We start from the raw sequence: 22,570 nt of genomic DNA, 5'->3' as shown, positions 1-22,570 counted from the left end.
GGGGTCTCCTGAGGCTCAGGAAACCTGAAAAGAAAGTAATTTGGCATGGACTTTCTTCTTAATTAAGGAGGGCTGAAAGCCCTGTGTTTTACTAGGCCTTCTGGATTTTGCCATTTACAATCTTAACAAGTTTCTCTGGGATAGAATGTTTGGATTGAATGGGAGAAATACAGTGATCAAGGGGAGCTGGAAGGGAAAACAAACAAATTTGCCAAAATGCTGTCTTCCTTTGTTGCCCTTCCTCTGCTTTCCAAGGTTATTGAATGTAGTCGTGATGGGTTGCTGGTTCTGGATATTACCTGGTTCCCATTTCACTCCCTGAACAATGCCCTGGTAGGAACCCGGCTGTACCTACCTTATAGCCTGGTCCTTATCGCTCATGCTTCCCTGCCTTGCAGTGATTGCCAACCACACTGACTTTCCTCTCCCATCAGGCGGGTCTTTTTCCTGTCTCAGAACCTGCTGGATATGAGTCCCTAGACCTTCCTAAGAAGCTCTCTTTTATCATTTAAACTCATGGAAATATTTTCTCTTCAGGATACCATTCTCCCATACCAGACCCTCAGTGCCATTTTCTTATATCCATTGTACTTGTCAATATTTGCAGGAATCATATTTATAAATTTGTTTTCTTCACAGGAGCTCATAGCTCCTGCCCACCTAAGTCACTTCGTGGCTGTTGCAGGTACTCAATAAACACTTGTTAGCCCAAGCAAAGGGATTAAAGAGGACTGGAAACGTTTCAAAGCCAGTATCCCTTGTTTGATAACCACATGAAGAAAACCCCTGGAAGTCAAGGGACAAGGCATTCGGCTAACTGGAGTCTCTGCTGCTCTCCAAGTCCTTTTGTCACCTTTGTGTAGTGCCACGGAGATACATTAGCAAATGCTGACCCAGGGCAGGCACTTCATTCATCACAGTGACGGACTGCTCAGAGAGTCACTTGTAGCGCTCTCTCTCTCTCTCTCTCTCTCTCTCTCTCTCTGTCTCTCTGTCTCTCTCTCTCTCTCTGTGTGTGTGTGTGTGTGTTCATTTTCTCCCCTAGATTCTGTGAAGGTTGAACCAGTCATGGTGCCAAAAACAGGCCAAGGCGCCTTCATTTGTCTTGTGCCGTTTCATTCTATTTCTTTTTTTTTTTTTTTTTTTTTTTTTTTTTTTTTGGTTTTTATGAGACAGGGTTTCTCTGTTTTGGAGGCTGTCGGTCCAGCCTGGCCTCGAACTCGCAGAGATCCGCCTGCCTCTGCCTCCGAGTGCTGGGATTAAAGGCGTGCGCCACCACCGCCCGGCTCATTCTATTTCTTTTGACACAGTCTTACTAGATGCTCACAGCAGCCTGGGGAGGAGAATGCCAAACAGCTATTATCACCTCCATTTTTGAGACCAAGAAATGAGAATCTAGCCTAATGAAGTAACTGTGGTGAAGTCCAGGCCAAAGCCTGTATTTTGTCTCTGGGACATTTAAGTGTGTGCATGGATGGTGATTTACGTATTGGAGCATCCTTTGTAAGGTCTGAAGTTCCTTTTATGCTTTCCCTCTGATCTTTGTTACGGCTGTGTAGCTCCAGTCTTCTTTTGAGAATAAATACAATAATATATGTGATAAATATAATAAAAAAGTAGTGTAATCGCTTGGATTTGGGGTTTGATAATCCCCAGGCATTCTTAGCAACCCCTTTAACATAGAGTCATAAAGACCCATAGAAGGTAAGGCCCGCTCTGTCCAAGTTGAACTCATTGCCCTACTCTTGACTGGCCATTCCCATCTACATTTCTTAGTGGAAAACTCATTTTGGATGGGGGGTGGCATTCAATGCTAAGTTTTCAGAAATGCTCTGCTCGGTTCTTTTAGGGGCTAAACAAACATTTCTCAGCTGAGGGTGGCCATCAGAATCCCTGGTAATGGTTGAATAGATAAATAGACATTTAAGTTATGATGGCAAGCTTTATCCCATGCCTCCCCATACCTACAGAGAAGGATTTGGCCCCGTGATTATTTTCTTTTCCTGAGCAGATATTTCACTGTGTTTCCGTTAATAGTAACAGCACTTCAGGAACAGTCTGTGACCAGTAAGCAAAGCCAGTCTATCCTTTACTTTTGTGTGGTCACATGTTGTATTTACAGAATAATTTTTTCCAATTGATAATTGATGGAGACATGCCATTGGGTCCCAGGGAAGCAGAGTGCCAACCTTCCTTTGCAGCACAGGCAAAGGATATTGGTTCTGCTAATTAGGCCCCTTCCCCCAAAATTGTATTTTTAATTTTGTGAAAACTTGTTTTCTCACCTGATATTTAAGTATCAATGTAACAATGATTTTTGCTTCTTGGCAGTCAAAGGCTAGTCTTGACCTTTACAGAATAGCTTGCAGCATATCATTGTCAGCTTTAGTGAGAAACTTTCATTTTTATCATCAGTCCACTTTTTCTTTTATGATTTCTATGAACCATGTATAGGAATTTTGTTGTAAGTACGATACATTCTCAGTGTAGCCTTCAAATCTACTTGTAGAGTAAAGGGGGGCTGGACTCATCCCCCGGTTAGCACTCGACAGTCTGTAATGTATCGTTGCCTACGCCTTGCCTTTAACTAGCTGTGAAACCTCATTTCACCTTTGTAAGCCTCCCATTTCCCCAGCTATACAACCATGGTAGCAACTGCTCTTGTCAAACAAGGTTTTTATGTAGATGGAGATAGTTCTTGTGAAATTCTTTGGACATTGTCTGGTGTGCAGTTTATGCTTAATGATTTGCAACTCACATTAAATTCTTTTAATTTATATATACAAATCAATTTATTTGCCATTTTAAAAAGATTGCTACCCCTCTCCCCATGCACATGCACTGCACAGTTCCATGGGTGGTTCTGATCCATGCTTATTTGAGAGCAGCTAAGTGCGTGCTGGAGAGTAAGTGTTTAGTTAGGGGTTCTCATGAGGGGGCAGAAATTGCCTTCCATCTTGGGCTTTTCTACAGTGAATCAGTAGGCTGGTATAAAATGTACACAAAGTAAATTTCTATTTCTCTTTTCCAGGTCTACAACTCAAACAAAGACAGCCAGAATGAAGGGAGTAAGTATGATGTTTGGATCCTTTTCTATTGTCAGAGTGAGAGGGGAGGCATTGAGATTTGCCACATCAAGGTTGAGCCACCAGGAGGTGCCCTAGGCATGTTGGGTTAGCCTCACTTCAGAGCATTACTGCCTGAGCAAGATTAGCAAGACTGTAGTGACCTCTCTTGTAGTAAACCCTTAGTGCTTTCCATGGTGCTCTTGTATGCATGCACATGACCTCACATGGCCACAGGTCTTATTAAGATGGTAACCCCAGTCACCACTTATAAGTTGCTCAGTACTCAGCAAACCAAGAGTCCAGTGCTGCCAGGAAGCCGCTGGCACTGTCTGCCAGCTCTGAAATGGTAATCGCAAAGGTGGAGGATGACTTGCTAATTGTACTTCCCTTGCAGCTCTTTGAGAGGGAGCCTTGAGAGGGGAGGAGATGCTGTTCTTTGGTGGAAGGGCCCTGGGCAGCCTCTGTCAGAGCCGCACTTTCCCTGCTGCAGGCCAGCGCCATGTAACTGCAAAGGCAATGGGATTAAAAAGAAACCCCTGCTGGGCAAGTGCTTCAACCTGATTATCTCCTTGGTGCATAAGACATAAGGCAAATTCCTGCCTGGGTGCCACAGGAGGACAAAGGAAACCCTCAGCTTTGCTCTCTCTGGAAAATCCACTTGAAAACAATTGAGAGGTGGCCCTGCCCTGCACTACAGTAGTGTCAGGAGATGGGGCAGAGCAGCACCTCTGTTGATTGAAAGCCTCTCTCTCTCTCTCTCTCTCTCTCTCTCTCTCTCTCTCTCTCTCTCTCTCTCTCTCTCTCTCTCTCTCTCTGTGTCTATCTCTCTCTCTGTCTCTCTCTCTGTCTCTCTCTCTGTCTCTCTCTGTCTCTCTCTCTTCTTTCTGAAATAAACACTTTGCCAACAGATTAAAACAACAGCAGCAACCAAAGAGCAGGGTCTTTGTCCCAGCCTGGCCTCAAACACCTGGCCAAAGATGAACTTCTGACCCTTCTGCTTCCCTCCTGAATGCTGAGATAACTGTGTACACAGTGCATTTGTTTATACAGTGTTGGGGTTTGAACCCAGTCCTCCATAGATGAGAAACAAGGACACTACCAACTGAGCTATATCCCCAATCCTTGCAAGAAGATACAGATAAACTATTATGTGACTTGTAATGACCACAGTTAACAAAACTTTTATGACAGGAAAACTAGGTTTCGTTTTGCTTTGCTTTCTCTTCAAAAATTGAACAAAGGAAAAATTTCAAGGAAATATTCAAGGAAACAAAGTGGTGTCCCTTCCTCCAGTTTAAGTAGATTGTTTAGAGCATCAGAGGTTAGCTAGTGAAGGGGTAGGGAGCAAAGCTCACAGTTTACCCAGTGAAGAAGCATGGAAGGGCTTAACTTAGTGATGGAGTAGATAAAGGCATAGGCTGGCTGGCAGACCAGCTCCAGGGATGCAGGAGCCAACAAGAAAGGCTTTTCTGGATGCTCTTCATAGGATACGCATCTGTCCTTGCATCACACTCTTGAAGAGTGAGATTCCCAGGAAAGGTACCATCCGATGAGTATAGCTCAGGCCCACCAATAAAAAGAACACACTTTGATAAATAATTTATAGAATATTATATGAAATGGGTGTAGAGAAGCCACCAGGATAGAAAGTGTGGATACCCAGAAGCCTGAAGGAACAGTTTCCCATGCCTGGCTCCAGGCAGGGACATAGTGCTTCTATTAAAGATGCCAAGAGACCCCAAGGGCTATGGAGATGTAGTACATACAGAGCTCTTTGTCACATGCTCACCTTCTGAGTAGGATCCTGCTCCTCTGTTTAAATTTAAACAACAACTTGAAAATAGTCTGTTTGAAATGATTTTATTGGCGGGTATGCTGGTCAGTTCTGCTGGTCTGCAAGCATTTTAGGCATATGCTTGAAAGCCTTGGCTATCTTTAGATTCAACAGTATTTTTTTAATTATTACCTTTAAAGTTAATTATCTTCACAGCCCAGTGACAGTTTTCCTTCCCTTCCCCCTCTCCTTCCAGTTTCTCCCCCAGCCTCCAGCCTCCTCGCCCCCTCCCATCCATTCCTTCCTCTTTCTCTTCAGAAAAGGGCAGGCCTCCCATGTGTATCAGACATCCATGGCACATCAAGTTGCAGTAAGACTAGGCACCTCCTCTCCTAGTAAGACTGGATGAGGCAACCCAGTATGAAGAGTCCCAAAAGCAAGTAACAGAGTCAGAGACAGCCCCTGATCCCACTGTTAGGAGTCCCACAAAATGACCAAGCTATGCAATTGTAGCATATGTTCAGGAAACTTTCATAAAGTGTGTAGGTTAGCTTAGCCTGTGAGTGTGCCTGTGAGTTGTTTCATTGGATTAATTGAAATCAGAGAGATTCCTTCTGAGTGTGGCAGCACCATTTTGTGGGTTTGGCCCTGGACTGAATGAGAAGAAGAAAAGGGGCATTGTGATTAACTACTTCAAGTTTATGGTGCCTTAACTTTCCCACAGTGCTGAACTATGACCCAAAGTTATGAGCCCAATAAAACTTGGTTCCTTAAGTTGCTTTTATCTCAGGGTATTTTATCACAGCAGTAGGATGGGAAACTGAGACAGGAGGGCTGTGGCGACAGCTCAGCAGTCAAAGCACTTGTACAAGCGAGAGGACTGGAGTTCTGATCCTTGGAACCCACAGACATGTTGGTGAGCATGGCAGCCCATGTGTTATTCCAGCCCAGAAAGGCAGAAACAAAGGATCCTGAGCAAGCTGGCTAGTGAGACAAGGTTAGTTGGAAAGCTCTGGATTTGATTAATAGACCCTGCCTCAAAGGATAAGGTAGAAGAATGATCCAGAAAGATTCCCAGTAACAACATTGGACTTCTAAGTGCATGTACAAACATATGTGGTCTCACATGTGCAAATGAACATACATGTAAGCACACCACATACACAAATATGTGAGAAGAAGGACAAAAGGGAACATGGGAGATCTTAATATATTTGGTGCCTGCAGTAGATCATTAATTGAATTTTTAATGATTTTAATGTAAAAGAAGTTTCAGACCTTATCTAGGTGTTTGATAGAAAGATGTCTTGAGCTACATTGATCATCAAATGCTAAATCAAGGTGGAGAATGCCTTCCCAGGGGATGTTCAGTTTCCAGTGTATTTTATGTAAGCTACATTATCTTCTCTTAAAGTATTTTATAGCAATAGATGTTAAGTAACCACTTAATGTTTGCCAGGTACTACAGATTTATTAGATTAGGTTGGCTGGGAACTTCCCTCCCTCCCTCCCTCCTTCCATTTTTCTTCCTTCTTCCCTTTCTTTCTTCTTTTTTTCAGTACAGGGTTTCTCTATGTAGCCCTGACTGTCCTAGAACTCTCTTTTTAGACCATCTTGGTCTCAGAAATCCACCTGTCTGGCTCCAAGTGCTGGAAGTAAATCAGGCACCACTACACCAAGCCTTGCTGGAAATTTTTGATTTGACTTGTAGATGAAGAAATTAAGGCTAGTAATCTCAGAAGATAAAATTGAGCCTATATTTCCCCCAACCCTAATGGTTGTATTCCTGAACACAAGGCAAGGATATTCTACTCTTTTGAGCAAAGACTGGAACATTTGATTCTGCCTGTTGTTATTCCCAGACAGATGTCTTGTGTTAGTTGAGGAATACCCTTGTATCTAGCAAGAAGAAGAGATAATGATGGGTGAAAACATGTGGTCACATTTTCAAGACTGCTTTATTGCTCACTGACTTCAGGCTGGCAACAGATTAGTCCTGTGGGTTCTTGTTGCCTTCCTTTCTTGGTATCAATATCCTATTCCATATCATTATCATGTCTTTTTTTTTCTTTTTTGCATTTTTGAGACAGGGCTTCTCTGTGTAGCCATGGCTGTCCTGGAACTCACTCTGTTGAACTCATAGAGTTCTGTCTGCCTCTGCCTCCTGAGTGCTGGGATTAAAGGCGTGCGCCACCATTGCTCGGCTATATCATGCCATTTTTTTAACCTCCCTCCTATTTAGGAATTGAACTTAGGGTCTTGGGCATGCAAGGCAGATCCTACTACTTGGCTCCAGTCCACACCTTGAAGCTATCGTTTCTTTTCATTTTCACTGGGCTCATGACAATTGCCTTCTTCTCCCATGTATTTGTAAAGTTATTTCTATCTAGATAGTAACCCTTAATTTTTGACACTTTTTTCTTATTTTTGTGGTGCTGGTGATAGTGACTCAGGGTCTTGAACATGCTAGGTGAGCCACTGAACCAACTACCCAGCCTTCTTTTAGACATTTAAATACGCTTCTCCATCTTTGTTTCCTATTGATGCTGTTTGTGTTGTCCTTCCTTGGTGCTAGGGATTGAACCTGTGGTCTTGTGCATGTTAGAGATGTATATACATTCATATCATGTTTTAAAAGTTGCCTCTGATTTCCTTTCTGGCTCCTGATTTTACAGTGTATTTTGAAGAAGGCCTTTTGGAGTCATATTCTGATGCTGTGCACCCGAATCAATTTGCCTTTCTTCCTCTGCCTACTCCCTCTTCCCGTCCCCCTGCCCCTCTCTTTACTGTTCTTTTTGGGGCTGACATAGTTACCTGTGGACATGTATTCTTTGAGAACAGGTTTAGTAAATTCTTCAAACACAAAAATTCCATTTGCATTTCAGATTATATGAGTTAGATTGATTTTGAGGAAAATAAACACTTTAATCTGTAATCTTGTCATCTTCTCCAAGAACTTTGAAACCCTTCAAGTTTTTCAGACCAACATCTTTTTATTTTGGTTTTAGTTTTCTTCCTCAAGGTCTTATGTGTTCTTGGTTGACTTTTCCCTGAAGTACTAAACTCAGAAAACAGTCTACTCTTTTTGTTACTGGTCATGAAGCAGTAGTTTTGTGAACAAGGAACATTACTTTGGTTGTTCCTAGAATGCCCTTAGCACTGTGCTCTCCAGGTGGTCAGTTCTGACTGACCAAGCAGGAGAGAAAAGGGAGAATGGAATTACTGCCCCTGAAGAACTTGATTTCCTGCTCCCTGAACTTCCTCTTGAGGAGGTGGCCATCACCAGTGTCAACATCCACTCTCTAGCTCCTCCTTTACAAAAGGCAGGACTCTGTAGGAGGCCAGAGCTGTTTCCCCAGACACTCCTCCGGGCTCCTTGGCCACCTTGATGTTTGCTTCCACACATTGGCTTGTTCTACACATTGGCTATGGTTGTGAGGTTGTTTTTCTAAAGACTCAGAGAATTGAAAGCATCAGGTCAGAAGCAGAGGAGAAACTAGGAAATAGCTTATTCTAAACCTTGGCTGCTTTTCCTAACTGAGGAGCAGTTGGAGGAGCTACATCAGTCCCGTGAGAGATTGTAAGACTTCTAGGATTTAAGTATTAAATAATAAATGTCACTACCTGTTCACCTCAGCAAAGGTTTATTTTTTTTTTTTACAGAAATGTCATCTCTCTCCAGCTATTAAAAGGCTGAAAGTGATGTATTGACAGAGAGAACCCAGTTTCTTAATCTGGTGTTCATAGTACCACTTCCCTCTATGTGAGACTTAGCCCAAATCAATAGGCTAGCCAGGTTGTATTCAAATTGTAGGGTGTAGACATTGAATCTCCAAACTTTATGCTGTAGCAGGTTTAAAAAATTATATTCTTTCTTTGTATTCAATATATGAACTTGTAGTAGAATATTAAGGAAATATAGCAAAGTAATTTTCAAAAAACAATTAAACTAATCTGTAAGTTCAGAGATATCTCATTCTTTGAATTTTTATGATGTCTTATATGGTATTACCACTATCACTATGGATTTTGACTTAATTAGCATTATTCTGAATAAACTTATTTCCATTCTGTTTTTAAAATGTACAGGAATTTTCCGTGTCATAAAAATTATGTCTTGATAAAATCTATGATGATTGTTTAATATTCCATAATAATCCTAATTGGCTTTTATGGTTCTTTCAAGATGTTTTCTATTTTGAGGTCTATATATGCTTGTACATCAGCCCTTTTACATATTTCAAATGTTTTCTTTATTTTGTGTGCATATGTGTTCTAGGGTAGATTTGAGCATGGATTGGGGCTTGCAAGCAGGGTGCTGTGGAGCTGGTATAGATTAGCATGTTGGCGCTTGGTCCTTGGAGAGAGATGGCAGGGCTCTTTATGCCTTCATTATCTTTCCTGTAGAAATGGAGTTATTAATATACCTGCCTCATAAGCTCAGTGTGAGGATTAATGTTGAGCACTGTATCTGACATGTTAATATGTAATCACTCTTGTTTTAGTTCTTCCTATCACCTGGCCAAACATGTTACTGAAAAGGAAAATGTTTTACTGGGCATGGTGGTGTATGTACTTCACTGAAGTAGGAGGATGGAGAGTTCCTGGCCAGCCTGGGCAACATGGTGATTCCTTGTCAAAAAACGAACAGAACAACAAACAAACAGAACAAGGAAAAGCCCAGTGGCAAGGAAAAACATGGAATTGACAGACCTGCTCTTGCAGAGAACAATAAGGAGAGTGAGGGAGATAGCCATTTTATCAGTATTGAAGTCTCTAGGGGTTAGGTAGTTCATTTAATTCCAGTAGCTGTACTTCCTAATGTTAGTGCCACAGGAACTTTCTAAATTGCTGTTTATTATACTTAGTGTGATATGAATGGGAAGCACAAGTAGGATAAATTTATTGATTTTGTAAATGCCATTATTTAACACAGAGATTATGCTTCTCAGTAAAGGGGCAGGCAGTAAATTTCCTTTTGTGGAATTGCTGAGTTCCTGTATTACAGGAACTGTGAAAACAGCCATGGATACTATGGGAATGAATGGACAAGTGTTGTTCAGTAAAGTTTATTTTCAGAATAGGCCATGGTGATATTTACCCATGGACTGTAGTTTGTTAACTCTTCACTTACTACACAGTAACTTTTTAAAGCTTGTCTGTTAGACTGGCATGGGAGTTTGGCAGGGGGAATGCTAAGTGGCATACAAATGGCCACCACCATTTACAGAAATGGTGTCCTGTACATCTAGGTTTTAGCTGAGCAAATGGAATTCAAGAGTGTGTAGTTGAGAAGTAGGAGAACCAGTGGTCAGGGTCCTAGGCTCCTGCTGCTCCTGACATGTGGGCTCCTTTCTCTGTTTCGCTATCTAGTCATATATAGCTTATTCTATGAGCATAGAAGAAATTCTATCAGCCATCTCTAGCATCTCACCTATCAGAGTTTTGGCTGCTGTGGGGTCATGGCATGTTAATTCTCCACGAATCTCCATATGAGAACATCAATGCTTCCTCAAGTGCCTGTGCCAGGTCAGGGTCAGGCCATTAATGTGCTGTGCTGGGATTGCACAGATATTCTGGAACAAGCAGAGCTACTGTCGGTTGTTCCACTGGTATAATCTCATACTCTTTAGGCTGTCAATCAAATCAGAATCCTTCCTGGTGTTTTGTTAAAGCTTGTCTTCACTTATGAGACAAGACTAAAGGTCAGGAGAGGAGATGAGTAGGGATGCATTACCATCTCTCTGTTTGCCTGGTTTTGTCCCTCTGATTCTCAGTTTTCTTCATCTCTGTGCCTTGGCTCCCCTTGATCTACCAGACAGAAAAGAAATTTATTCTTGAAGATCTCTGTGGAAACCTTAGTGGTTAGCATGGCTATTGGTTTTAAAAAGCTTCTGTACCCTTCAGTCTTTATTATCAAAGGTCCACATTCTCATGAAAATAGGAAAGGACAGGAAAGGGAATCCCCCTTGCTTCCAGTCACCTTCGACCTTTTGCTGTTGGAACACCCACAGGAGAGAGGCAGGAGGAGGCCACCGTTGGTAACAGGGATCCCTTTGGGATCAGAGCCATCCAAAGGCTGCCAGGTCTCCCCTGTTGGGTAGCTTATAAATAGAACATTTCCCCTTTTAAACCTGAGAAGGGTGGAAGCATTAATGGGCATGACGCCTGGCCTCCTGTGCACGGATCCACGAGGCAATCAGCTGAGTGCACCTTCCCCTCCGGCTTTCCATCCTACTTGCCAGGAATGGCCTGAGGCAGACTTCTCCATGCCGCCTGCTCGCTCGGTGCCTTCTTGGCCCTTGTTCTCCCTCCTGGTCCATGTAGGTTTCTGTGGTGATCCCTTTCATCTTCTGAAGCTCAGTTAGAGTCAGGCAAGGGACTGCAGGTACTGGCTATCTGCGTTTGTCATTTATTAGGACTCCTGCTTGTGACATGGTTGCTAGACCATGTCATGCATTGAGCTAGAATTATATTTAGTAAAACAGTAACATCTTAACTCTAGAGTCGCTTAGCTATGGGTAGAGAGAGGAGGAAATACTCTCCAGACACCTTATGTTCCCAGCTGTTGTGTGTGATGACACCATCTTCCAGGACAGTATTGGCAATGGGACTCCTTGAACTTGCCCAGGCAGTCAGAAACCTTTTTGCTTATCCTGGGAGACAGTTCAGAGATCCATTCTTAGCTTCAGACTGACAGAGGCAGCCAGCATGTCACTTTGCCATGGCCTAATGTTCGCCTTTCCCCTGTGATGCAGGCTCCGCACTGACAGCAGTGTACAACTTGGTCTGGTAGGGACTATCCCTTGACGACCCAGGTTGGGCCTCAGCCCAGGCAGCATGGTACAAGGCTATAGATACCTCTTTGACCCCTGAAGCAAGGGGTATTTGAGACAGAGGTTGAAAAATTGTCACGAAGTGCAGGCGTTCAGTAATTATAGTTAATGCCTATCAAATTCATACTACATATAGGACAGTGTGCTAAGTGTTTGACATACAATATATTGGTTGATCAGTATTATAAGAGCTGTATAAGGGAAGGTAGTTTTATTGACCTTATTTACAGATATCTGAGACTTTGTCTAGGTGCATACTTGTGGTGACTCGTCATTCCTTCCCACTCTGATCAACGATTTCAGAATGTACATCTTATCACACATGTGTAAGGGCTAGCAGAGGCTATGAGGTTTCAGTGGGGTAGTGTTGAATCATGTATAGGAGTTTTAATTCTGAAATACCACATTATTTGGAATCCCAATGCTATTACTGTAATGTATGACCTTGGGAAATGCCAGGCCTCAGTTTATTTGTAGGAGGGACTGACTTTAGTACATACATCTTGACTTACCAGGTAAATTAAGTAAGATGAGAGTGAATAGCCTTTGCTCAGTGGCAGCAGGTCCCATCATTAAGTATGGCTTTTTGCTGCTGTTATTATCAGTAGCATCCTTATTCTCCGAGGTGTTATCACAGGCATTACTCATTTAGTTTCCCTAATTCCTTCATCTGAAATGTGAGGAAGGTAGATAAATGAAGGCAGTCCATCACACAGCCATTATGTGGCACCAAATCTGAGGCTTATGAGTCCGAATGTCATTTCTTTTTCCACCTTTGCTGTCTTGGAATTTACGGTGACAAAGAAAAAAAAATCCCAACAGTACCTAGGGCATCTGGAGGTGAAAGGTAGCTTTAAAAAGGCAGGAGACAGTTTCCTGATAGGCAGAGGCATTTGGCTCTGTGTTTGAAACACTTCTGTCTTCATGGAATTTTACTGGTTCATAAGTCAGTACAAAGCCCGGTTCTTGCTAAAAGGAATCAAGGCCAGTGGACTAAGACATTCTCAGGATGCCAGATCCCCTGGCAGGAAATAATGGTCCTGATGATGCGGGGCATTGAGTGGAATCTTGCTATTTGAGTGTTACTGTCCTGGTTTGGAGTTTAAAGTCCTACAGGAAAACACTCTTTCTAATGGCTAATGTGTAGCTCAGCTGTGTTTTGCAACAGCTGGCATGATAGCACCTGGGCCTGCTGACTCTTGTTGAGAATTTCAGCTGTCCCTGGGATTCCTTGATTTAGATAGAGAGCTGAGAGGTGTATTTCAGGCGGGGGAGTGATTTTTCTTTTCCTTCTATTTATCTTTCTTTCATTACCATATGTCTCTTTCAGCTCATTTTTTCTGTTTGGCCCCAGAAACTGGAAAGGAGGGTCAGTGGCTGTGTATCTGGCAGGCAACAAGGGGATGTTTTGATTGTCAGGGTTGTTGCCTAAGGATCAGGCTATGAATGGCACCTGTGGGTACCCCCTGACTTGTTCTTTGAATGCAGATACAGGTTCCATTGTACCATGTCAGCTGCTTATCCCTTAAGAGCGTGTTGAATGTCGAGAACCTTTTGTTTACTGGTTTTTGGTCTTCTGGCTGGAAAAATATGAATTGTACTTGTTTCTTCACTCAGAAAATGTTTATTGAAATGAAATCACAGGTAGGCCAATTAAGCCTCTGCCCTCATAAAGCTGGTATGTCAGAGAGGAGGCCTCGGCAATCTATGGGACCTTGGATAGTAGATCAGTGTTTATCCCTGGCATACAAATGGACTTTGGGAGCTCATTCCACATGGAGGGATGCTTTCTCAGCCTGGACACATGGGGGGAGGGCCTAGGCATTACCCGGGATGATATAACAGACTGTGAAAATCCCCCCTAAGGAAGTCTTACCCTTCCTGGGGAGCAGAGGAGGAATGAAGTGGGGAGTAGGGGGATTGGGGGACAGGGGAGGAGGGGAGGGAGAGGGAGCTGGGAGTAACATGTATAAAAAGTTAAATAATTTAAGAATTAATAAAAGAAAAAATTTAACTGATATATAAAAAACACAAAGTGTGCACATTAAATGGGCTACCATGATTTGTTTACATTGTATAGTTTGGAGGCTATACTCTATAGAGAGATTGACAACAAACTGTAAATAAGTAGATCTGGGTATATGTTCCGATAGAGGCAAATCCCATGAAGAAATATGAACTAGGGGCCAGAGACTCAAGGAAAGGCACTTAGGTCAGATGGCTGGAGCCTCTTACAAAGTGACTTGTGAGCAGAAACTGGAGAAAAGAGGGAAGGATGCTTGTGAGAAGTTGATAGATGAGCATTACTAACAAAAGGGTTAACCACATACAAACACACTAAGATGTAGGAATGAATAGAGTTCTAGGTATATTAAAAGGGACCGTTGGGACTGGATGGGAGGAGGTCTAGAGGTGAGTGGGCAGGTAGGATAGAACTAAACCAGTGAGATCATGAGATAAAATTGTGTTCTTAGCAGTAGACATGCCCCTGGGGAGGGTCTCAACTTGTGAGCCATGACTTCTTTGGGAGTTGAATATTAGATATCCTACATATCAGATATCTTTTATTAAGATTCACAACAGTAGCGATTCTTCAATGCCTGAGAGGTCCTGCCCCGGATCATATGACAGACCTTGGAGAGCCCCCATGGAGGGCCTCAACGTCCCTGGGGAGTGGAGTGGAGTGGGGTTTGGGTGGGGTGTTGGGGAGGTTGGAGGGGAGATTGGGGGAGGAGGGGAGAGTTAGTGAGCTGGGATTGAAATGAGAAGCAAGCTTGTTTCTTATTTAAATAAAAATATATTAAAAAAGATAACTGGGAATAGATCTACACATCAACTAGCTATACTGTTCTTGGGCATATATGCATAAGATGTTCCATTCTGCCCCAAAACAGGTGCTGAATTATTGTCATAGTGACTTTATCCATAATAGTCAGAGACTGGAAACAAAAGAAGAACTGATGCAGAAAGTATGGTACATTTATTCATATATTGTACTATTGCTTATCTGCTAAACAAATAGTGAAATCATGAAAAAAGATAACAGTATCAAAATTATAGTTATAAAGTAGCAATGAAATAATTTTATGGCTGGGGATCATCACAACATGAAGTGTATTAAAGGACACAGCATCAGGAAGGTTGAGGACCACTGTGCTAAAGGACACAACATCAGGAAGGTTGAGAACCACTGTGTTAAAGGACACAGCATCAGGAAGGTTGAGAACCACTGTGTTAAAGGACACAGCATCAGGAAGATTGAGAACCACTATATTAAAGGACACAGCATCAGGAAGATGGAGAACCACTATATTAAAGGGACAGCATCAGGAAGATGGAGAACCACTATATTAAAGGGACAGCATCAGGAAGGTTGAGAACCACTGTGTTAAAGGACACAGCATCAGGAAGGTTGAGAACCACTGTGTTAAAGGACACAGCATCAGGAAGATGGAGAACCACTGTGTTAAAGGACACAGCATCAGGAAGATGGAGAACCACTGTGTTAAAGGACACAGCATCAGGAAGATGGAGAACCACTGTGTTAAAGGACACAGCATCAGGAAGATGGAGAACCACTGTGTTAAAGGACACAGCATCAGGAAGGCTGAGAACCACTGTGTTAAAGGACACAGCATCAGGAAGGCTGAGAACCACTGTGTTAAAGGACACAGCATCAGGAAGGCTGAGAACCACTGTGTTAAAGGACACGGCATCAGGAAGGTTGAGAACCACTATATTAAAGGGACAGCATCAGGAAGATGGAGAACCACTGTATTAAAAGACATGGCATCAGGAAGGCTGAGAACCACTGTATTAAAGGACACAGCATCAGGAAGATTGAGCACCACTGTGTTAAAGGACACAGCATCAGGAAGATGGAGAACCACTGTATTAAAAGACATGGTATCAGGAAGGCTGAGAACCACTGTATTAAAGGACACAGCATCAGGAAGATTGAGCACCACTGCCCTAGAGCATTGTGATGAAAGGAGGTGGATGACCTGTACTGATTGTCACTTAAAAAGATGACCCTGGAAGCTGATAAAGAATAGACTCTAGGGGACAAAAGTAGAAACATCTAGGAGACGGGTGCAGCAGTCCCGGGAAAGGACTCTATAGGCTTAGGTTCTGGTATTAGTTATAAGTATAGCAGGAAGTGGCTGGGTACTTCGTGTGTTTTGAAGTTATTACTTACAGAACTGGCTGATGGATTGGATGCAGGTGTAATGTGGATGTGGGATATGAAAACAGAAGGGATAATGTTACTGGTATAGAACATCTTGGTGTTAGAATATGCTTCTGCCGTCTCATCCTTTCAGGTGGTTTGAGTATAGCACCAGCTTGGGGCATGTGAAACATTAGCTTACATATGTTCCTTGTGTATCATCTCTACTGCTTGCTTTTACATATACATATATCACTGTCATTATTGTCATTTTTCTTTAAATTAATTTCTTTTTAACCTCTACTTAAGATATAAATATATCATATAGTATGTTTTATGTCAAACAGATTTCTAATACTCATTACTTAGGTACTTAGCGCTAAGAAATATGTGTGAACTTCTTGGAATCATTCCATATATCACAGTGACATAAGCTCATATTACATTAAGACCCAGCATTTGTGGATTCTTCATCTCATGTAGGAAAGGTAGTGGTGTAGATGCAGCCAGTTGGTTGAGTTAATAATCATTTTTTTGTCTCTAGCAATGATAGTTTGGGGAGCAGGGTCCTTTCCAAAGGGTTCCCCACCTACCAAAGTACAACATGTAGGAGGAGGCTCAGGACTTGTGTTACAAGCTGCTTCTCTTGACCCATGGAACTGATACAAGAGAGAGGGCAGGGTCCAGAAACCAGATTCCTAGCTCTCTAACCTTTCTGACCGTTGTGTGAATGCCAGCAGAAAATAGTATAGAAGAGAATGAACTCCAGAGTCAGGCTGGGTTAAAATTGTGGTCCCCTTCCTTACTGACATAGTGACCTTACAAAAGGTGCTTAACCAACTTTCTGTGGGAGGAAGAAGAAGAAGATGATGATGGTATGATGATGATGAAGATGATGATAATAGTAATGATATGCTTTTAGTGCATAGCCCCAAGCAGTGTAGTCTGCCTTAGTAAGTGTTGGCTGCTATTAGCGTTGTTACCACTTAGCCTCATGAGTCTGGTTTTTCTCATCATTAAAATTTAGCAGAGATGTTGGGAAAATCAAATAAGCTGTAGGTTATTAATTTATTTTCTAAAACTGTAATGTATTATCCCCATTAGTGTGAAAGCACAGCAAGCAGTTATTAGTGAGAAGAGCCACAATATTTACCCCATGGGACTATCATAAGAATCACTTGAATGTGGGCACAAAATCTCTAGGCTCCTGGGTCTTCATGTGATATCAGAAGGGGCATGAACTTCATTGTTCCTCCCCCTGAGTGTGCAAGTGTTCCCTCACACACAATTTTGCAGTGTGTGTGTGTGTGTGTGTGTCGTAGTATCACTCTTTGATACAGGAAGGAAATAATTTGACCAGTTCACTATAAAGATTAACCTTTAAATCCTCACAAAGGCTGGAAAAGCCAAAGACATGAAGCTCTACTGTCATGGAGTTTAACTTGGAATACCAAAGGTCGTTTTGACTCTGCCACTCTGCCCCTCAGCAACTCCCCATGATTCAGTTGCTAATTTATCTAACCATGAATCCAAAGTGAAAAGAGTCTCTCCTCCTTTCTCATTTCCTGTTCATCACCATAGTGTATAGGAGCAGAGATACAGTAGTAAATGAAATTAATATATAGAGATTTTATGAACTATTGTCTTCATGATTGCATATTTTAATTTGGTACTTGCCATTATTTTTCACACAGTCACATAAATGAATATAAACTTGACAGCTATGCTGTCTATTCTGAGAGAGGTTGATAAGACACAATGGGATATTAAGTTAGGAGGGGAGATTAAGGAGATGTTTTTGAGGAGTTTATACTTAAGGAGAGTTCTGTATTAATTGGCCAGGGGATTTAGGTTAGACTTATTGCTTATGCAGACTGGGGAATGTAGTTGATCAGATACTGGAAGAAAGCCACTGTTGTGAGATCCTAAGAGCTAGGGGTGTGGCATCTAAAGAGGCTGGAGGCACAAGCTGGTTCTTGGACCCAAGGCTCTGATAGTTCATGGTCAGGATTTGGGTTACCTCCTGAACAGTGTTGACACTGAGTTAGACGGCTAGGGTTATAGCTTGAATAAATGAGCTAATAGTTTAAATGTCATTGAAACATCAGAGTAAGAGTTCTATAGCAGTTCCTTGAAGCAAGAAATGAGTGGAAGATGCTATGGTTTTTGTGTTGAAAACATAAAATGAGTCTAACTCATAGAAGGACAGCCATACCTATGCATGGAGTTGAGTTGTTGGGGTAAAGGTATATAGCATCAAACCTATTTGGTGGATTGTCTCAGTAAAGATGATTTATGCTATAAGTGTAAGAGATCGTGTGCTTTCTCTTAGAAAGTGAATGTATATCATTTGTTTTAGAATCCATTGGACAAGTCAAGGTTAAGAAGAGGAAACTAGGTTGATCGAATATGTCATTGAAAGATTAGAAGTAGGGCTACAATATGGGTGTTTGCTTGTTTGTTTAATGAATGGGGACAACAGAGTAATGGAAAAATAGTAGGAAACAAGAAGAAATATGAAGAGGCTCGCTCAGAGGTTGCTACATTCACCCTGGCAGCAGATAATAGGGGTAAGATTGCTATGGATGAGAAGAAATGTGGTTCTAACTTCTGTATTCCCTCTGGTCCGTGCACAGCTGTAGTTTCAGTTCTTTGACTCCCAAAGGAGAATTCCCATGAGGACCCAGGCAGAGCAAGTCAGTAGTCAGGTTTTATTTCAGTCCTTAAGAAAGTGAAGTACTTCCTCATTGGAGTACTTCCTCCAGAGTGGGAGCTCACCAATCTGTGCAGTGGCCTCAAGGGGCTACTCTCCTAATTGACAAAGACTTTCTCGTTTCTGTCCTCTCCCACAGTTCCTCCTGCTAGCTAGATGTATTCGATGTAAGAGTGTGTTTAAAGATGTACCTCCTCAAAGTTGAGAAGCTTTCTAGGGGAAAAGTGCCTTGCGATGCTCCTCAGGGGTTCTTTCAGAGGAGACTGGGGGGTGCTGGGACCACTTTTGTTGTTGTCCCTCCCATCTGGCCTCCTTGGCTGTCTCATACTCCTTGGCAGACCCTCTTAATTAGTCAGCGTTTTAACCCTAGCATTCCTTTTCCCTGTGTTGGAGCCAAGACACTGGCAATGGAGGGAGCTAGGCAACATTGAGCAATGTTAAGAGAGAACGATGGAAACTTGGCGATCTTGGGGTGTGTAAAAGTGGTGGAAAGGAAAGCAGATGCTCATGTTTTGTTAGAGTTGTCACACACCCATGCCACCGCCAACACCGTCACCTTCACAGTTTTTTAAAGATGAGAGAAAGTTATCTCAGGTGAGGTACCAGAAGCTTACATCAGTGGGGTTTTTCTAATTTATTTTTTACTTCACACTACAACAGTGGTAGTTATATTAGAACTATGTCTTTCTGTCTGGACCACCAGTTTCCACTGTTTAGGCAAGGAAAGGGATTGATTGTACCTTACCTGGTGGTGTTCTTACTGTCCCACTGTAGTATAACAATTCTGATCCACCTGCCTCCTCCTCCTGGAGTTCATGTTGTCAACCCAAACCCTCATCAGTGTCAGGTACCCTTCTGGGTTTGCCCTGAGATGCGCCAAGCTGACTGAGCATGTGTCCACCTCTCCTGTTTTCATATACTCTCACAGTGCTTCTGCAAAGAGGAGTTATGGGACACTTGCCCTTCCCTTTCTCTGAAACGGAGAGACAGAAACAAGGTTTCAAAGGTTGTGATGAAAGTTCGGATGGCAGCACCTTTCTAACTTGGGAGGCTAGCCTGTGTCTTCTGTGTGTAGTCTGCCAGCATTAATTAAAATGCACTGGCATTGGCTGCTGAATCAAACCTGGGTCCAGGGAACTTGTGGTTGAGGGAGGGTGAGAAGCCAAGTTTTAACTGCATCACAGGATGCTGAGCCTGGGAGCCACAGATCCTACATCAGCTCATTGCCAGTCAAATTAAGGGAATGATGCAAACCTAGTAGATATTTAATGAGAGATTATTTCTGGGGATTATAAGGATACAGAAATTGCAAATAAATCCCTGACCTTTTCTGAGCCTTGGCTCAGTGAATGGGCTGAATCACCTGCCTGAAGGGATTAAGGACAGCCGCATCCATCTGGCGGGCTACTTTCTCAGTCATTTGCAAACTCTGCTCCATGGTGATAGTGTTCCAGACCTTTTAGTGGGAATTTGCTTTGCAGACTAGATCTCAATTGCTTAGATTAGGAACCCAATGGGCCAAAATCAGAACTAATGTTCTGCTTATGTATACAGTGGGGTCCCTGTCACATTAGTGATACTTAGTCCAAAGTTAATAACATGTAGTTCTTAATTATTAGTGATACAGTCATGATGTCAGCAGGAAATTCAAGTTGATGAGAGTAGAATTTAAACTGTGTATGTCTGTGTGTCCGTGTCCATGTATCCATCCACATGTGTATAAGGATAGAGACAGAGGACAAAGAGAAAGATGGAAAAGTCCAGGGGAGTGGTAGTGTAATAACTTGTGTCAGTTCTAGTTTACAGATTTAGAACAACGGTTACTAAACTGTACTTCATGAATTCTTGGGAATCTTGTTTGATGTGGGTTCCATTTCTTAAAATAATTTTTCCGTTTACAAAACTAGATAGGTAACACAATATACAACTGTAATAAACTCGGCTTAGCAGAGTTATCTTGAGCTCCTGTTTGGCTCCTCAGCATGTCAATGCTACATACATTTGACAACTAAGATATGCTGATAAACACAGCATTACCTGTGTGAACAGTGGGGCATTTTAGTTTAGCTTTTTATAAAGGGGGTTTACTTGCCTTTAACAAATTGGAAAACCAACCTGAACATTGAGTGGGGGAGAGTCTTTGCCATTTTCAACAAAAAATATAGTTGATATAAGTTGGTAGAATTTAATTTTTTCTGGATATATCTGGAAAGTTCCATTGCATTTTCTTTCTTCCATGTACCACTTGCCTAGGAATGACTCTTACTTCCTCGTTGTCCTGGTGGGTTATCTAAGCAGTGGGACCTTCTCTCTCAGTTGCCAAGTTCTTTTCCAGTTTTCTAAAACTTTTGTTGATGTTTCTGGGGTAAGGAAGTGGTTTTTGTCCAAGATGAAGTTCATCTATGTTTAGAAGGAAACTGCGTTCACAAGCCTGTTCTTAAAACATCCAAGTTCAGAATCCATCTCACAGCTCTCAGTATTCAGTACACAATGGGAGTTCCTTTCCCCAGACTTCTGACCCCAGTGCCTTTGGAAAGATACTCTGAAGCGCTTCCCAAAAAACAAAGTAAAGGCTTCCGCTGGCTACAAAATAACAGTTCTAAATATTTTGGAAAATTCCTTAAGCATAAAAAGATAATTCCCTGCCTGACACCCATGTTCCCAATGGCTGTGTTCTGAGTAAGAATGAGAATTGTGGCCTGCACATGATAAGATGCCTAGTGTCCTTATTTACCAGATGCTGAACAAAGCCACAGCACGAAAATTCTGATACCCCTGGGATGACTATGATGAAAGGAGACAATACCAGGGATGTTCAAGGACAAAACTGATCCTTCCTACAAGCTCTGCTGTGCATTGCATTGCTGGGTAACCACAGTTGGGTTGAGGTTCTGTGGATGGCCAGCCTCTTCATTGCTACAGCTGTCCCCTGGGAAAATGTTCCTATGGGTTGTTTCATTTCCTGAGTAGCGCTGGGAGGGATTGGAGCAGATTGAAGACCCTTTGCGCCTGCTGGTGTGCCATGGAGAATGACTCTGCTGCTTCTGGGAATCGGATAGCTTCTTTATTCTCAGCTGCTTCAATGTTCCTCTGGGTCACTTTCCCCCTCCCTTCCCCCTTCATTTTTCCAGTTTTTCTAGTCACCGGAACAGACTTTAATTCAAGGTCACATTTAAACTAGTTTGGTGATCTGGCCCTTGGTGTAAGTTGCCACACGTTAACTTGGCAACTTTGGTCGTATTTAGCTTTTCCAGGCCTCAGTGTTTTCATCTGTAACATGGGGTTCAGTTCCAGAGGAGCTACGAGACATAAGCTAGGTAAAGCACGTTCCAAGTTTGTTTAAAGCACTTCACATTCACAGCAAACTGCAGGCAGTTATGCCCGTGACTCCAACTGGAAGGCTCCTTCACTCTCTGTTGCCATTTCTTGTTAGAAACTGAGGGTAGCGCCAAAGTTACTGTGAGAACTAAGATGATACACGCAGAACACTCAGCACATATCTAGCATATGGTAGGCTCTGTGTCAGAATCACCTATTTTTAAATAATTATTTTACTTATTTATCTTCGTGTGGTGGTGGGAGAACTGTGACCACACTGTATGGTTGCTCTCCAGTGTGTAACCCTTACAGTGAACCGGTCTGCACGGGCGGACAAGGCCTGACTGTGCTGCTCTTGCTCTTGCAGCTGCGCAGTTGGACAGCGTCGGCTTCAGCATAATAAGGAAATGCATCCATGCGGTGGAAACCAGAGGTAAGTAGTCTAACAGATGGTGTTGTTCTCATGGAAGACGGCTGGTGTTTCTACAGGTCACCTTGGTCTGAAGCAGGGGTTCTCCACCCATTTCATGTCATCCATGTCTCTGCTTGATCATGAGAATGTCTTACATGTATACAAATGGAATTCTTACTCTCAGGGAAACCAGGTCTAAAACTTAGTTATTATTAAAATTATTGAAAATATAGCTGCAACAGACTGGTAGATATGCTTCCTTAATAACTTTTAGTGGTTGG

General features: G+C 42.4%; 1 protein-coding gene across 1 annotated transcript in view; it reads left to right on the top strand.

The window, feature by feature from the left end:
* Positions 1–22,570, top strand: part of Arhgap26 (Rho GTPase activating protein 26) — a 381,582-nt gene that overhangs the window by 199,413 nt on the left and 159,599 nt on the right. The window contains 2 exon segments of the mRNA XM_021226648.2: positions 3,032–3,068; positions 22,245–22,310. Of these exon segments, the coding sequence (XP_021082307.1) occupies positions 3,032–3,068; positions 22,245–22,310 (103 nt within the window).

The sequence above is a fragment of the Mesocricetus auratus genome, unplaced genomic scaffold (assembly GCF_017639785.1).
Source record: "Mesocricetus auratus isolate SY011 unplaced genomic scaffold, BCM_Maur_2.0 Super-Scaffold_6730, whole genome shotgun sequence".
NCBI lineage: Eukaryota > Metazoa > Chordata > Mammalia > Rodentia > Cricetidae > Mesocricetus > Mesocricetus auratus.
This window is presented reverse-complemented; position numbering and strand designations above follow the sequence as displayed.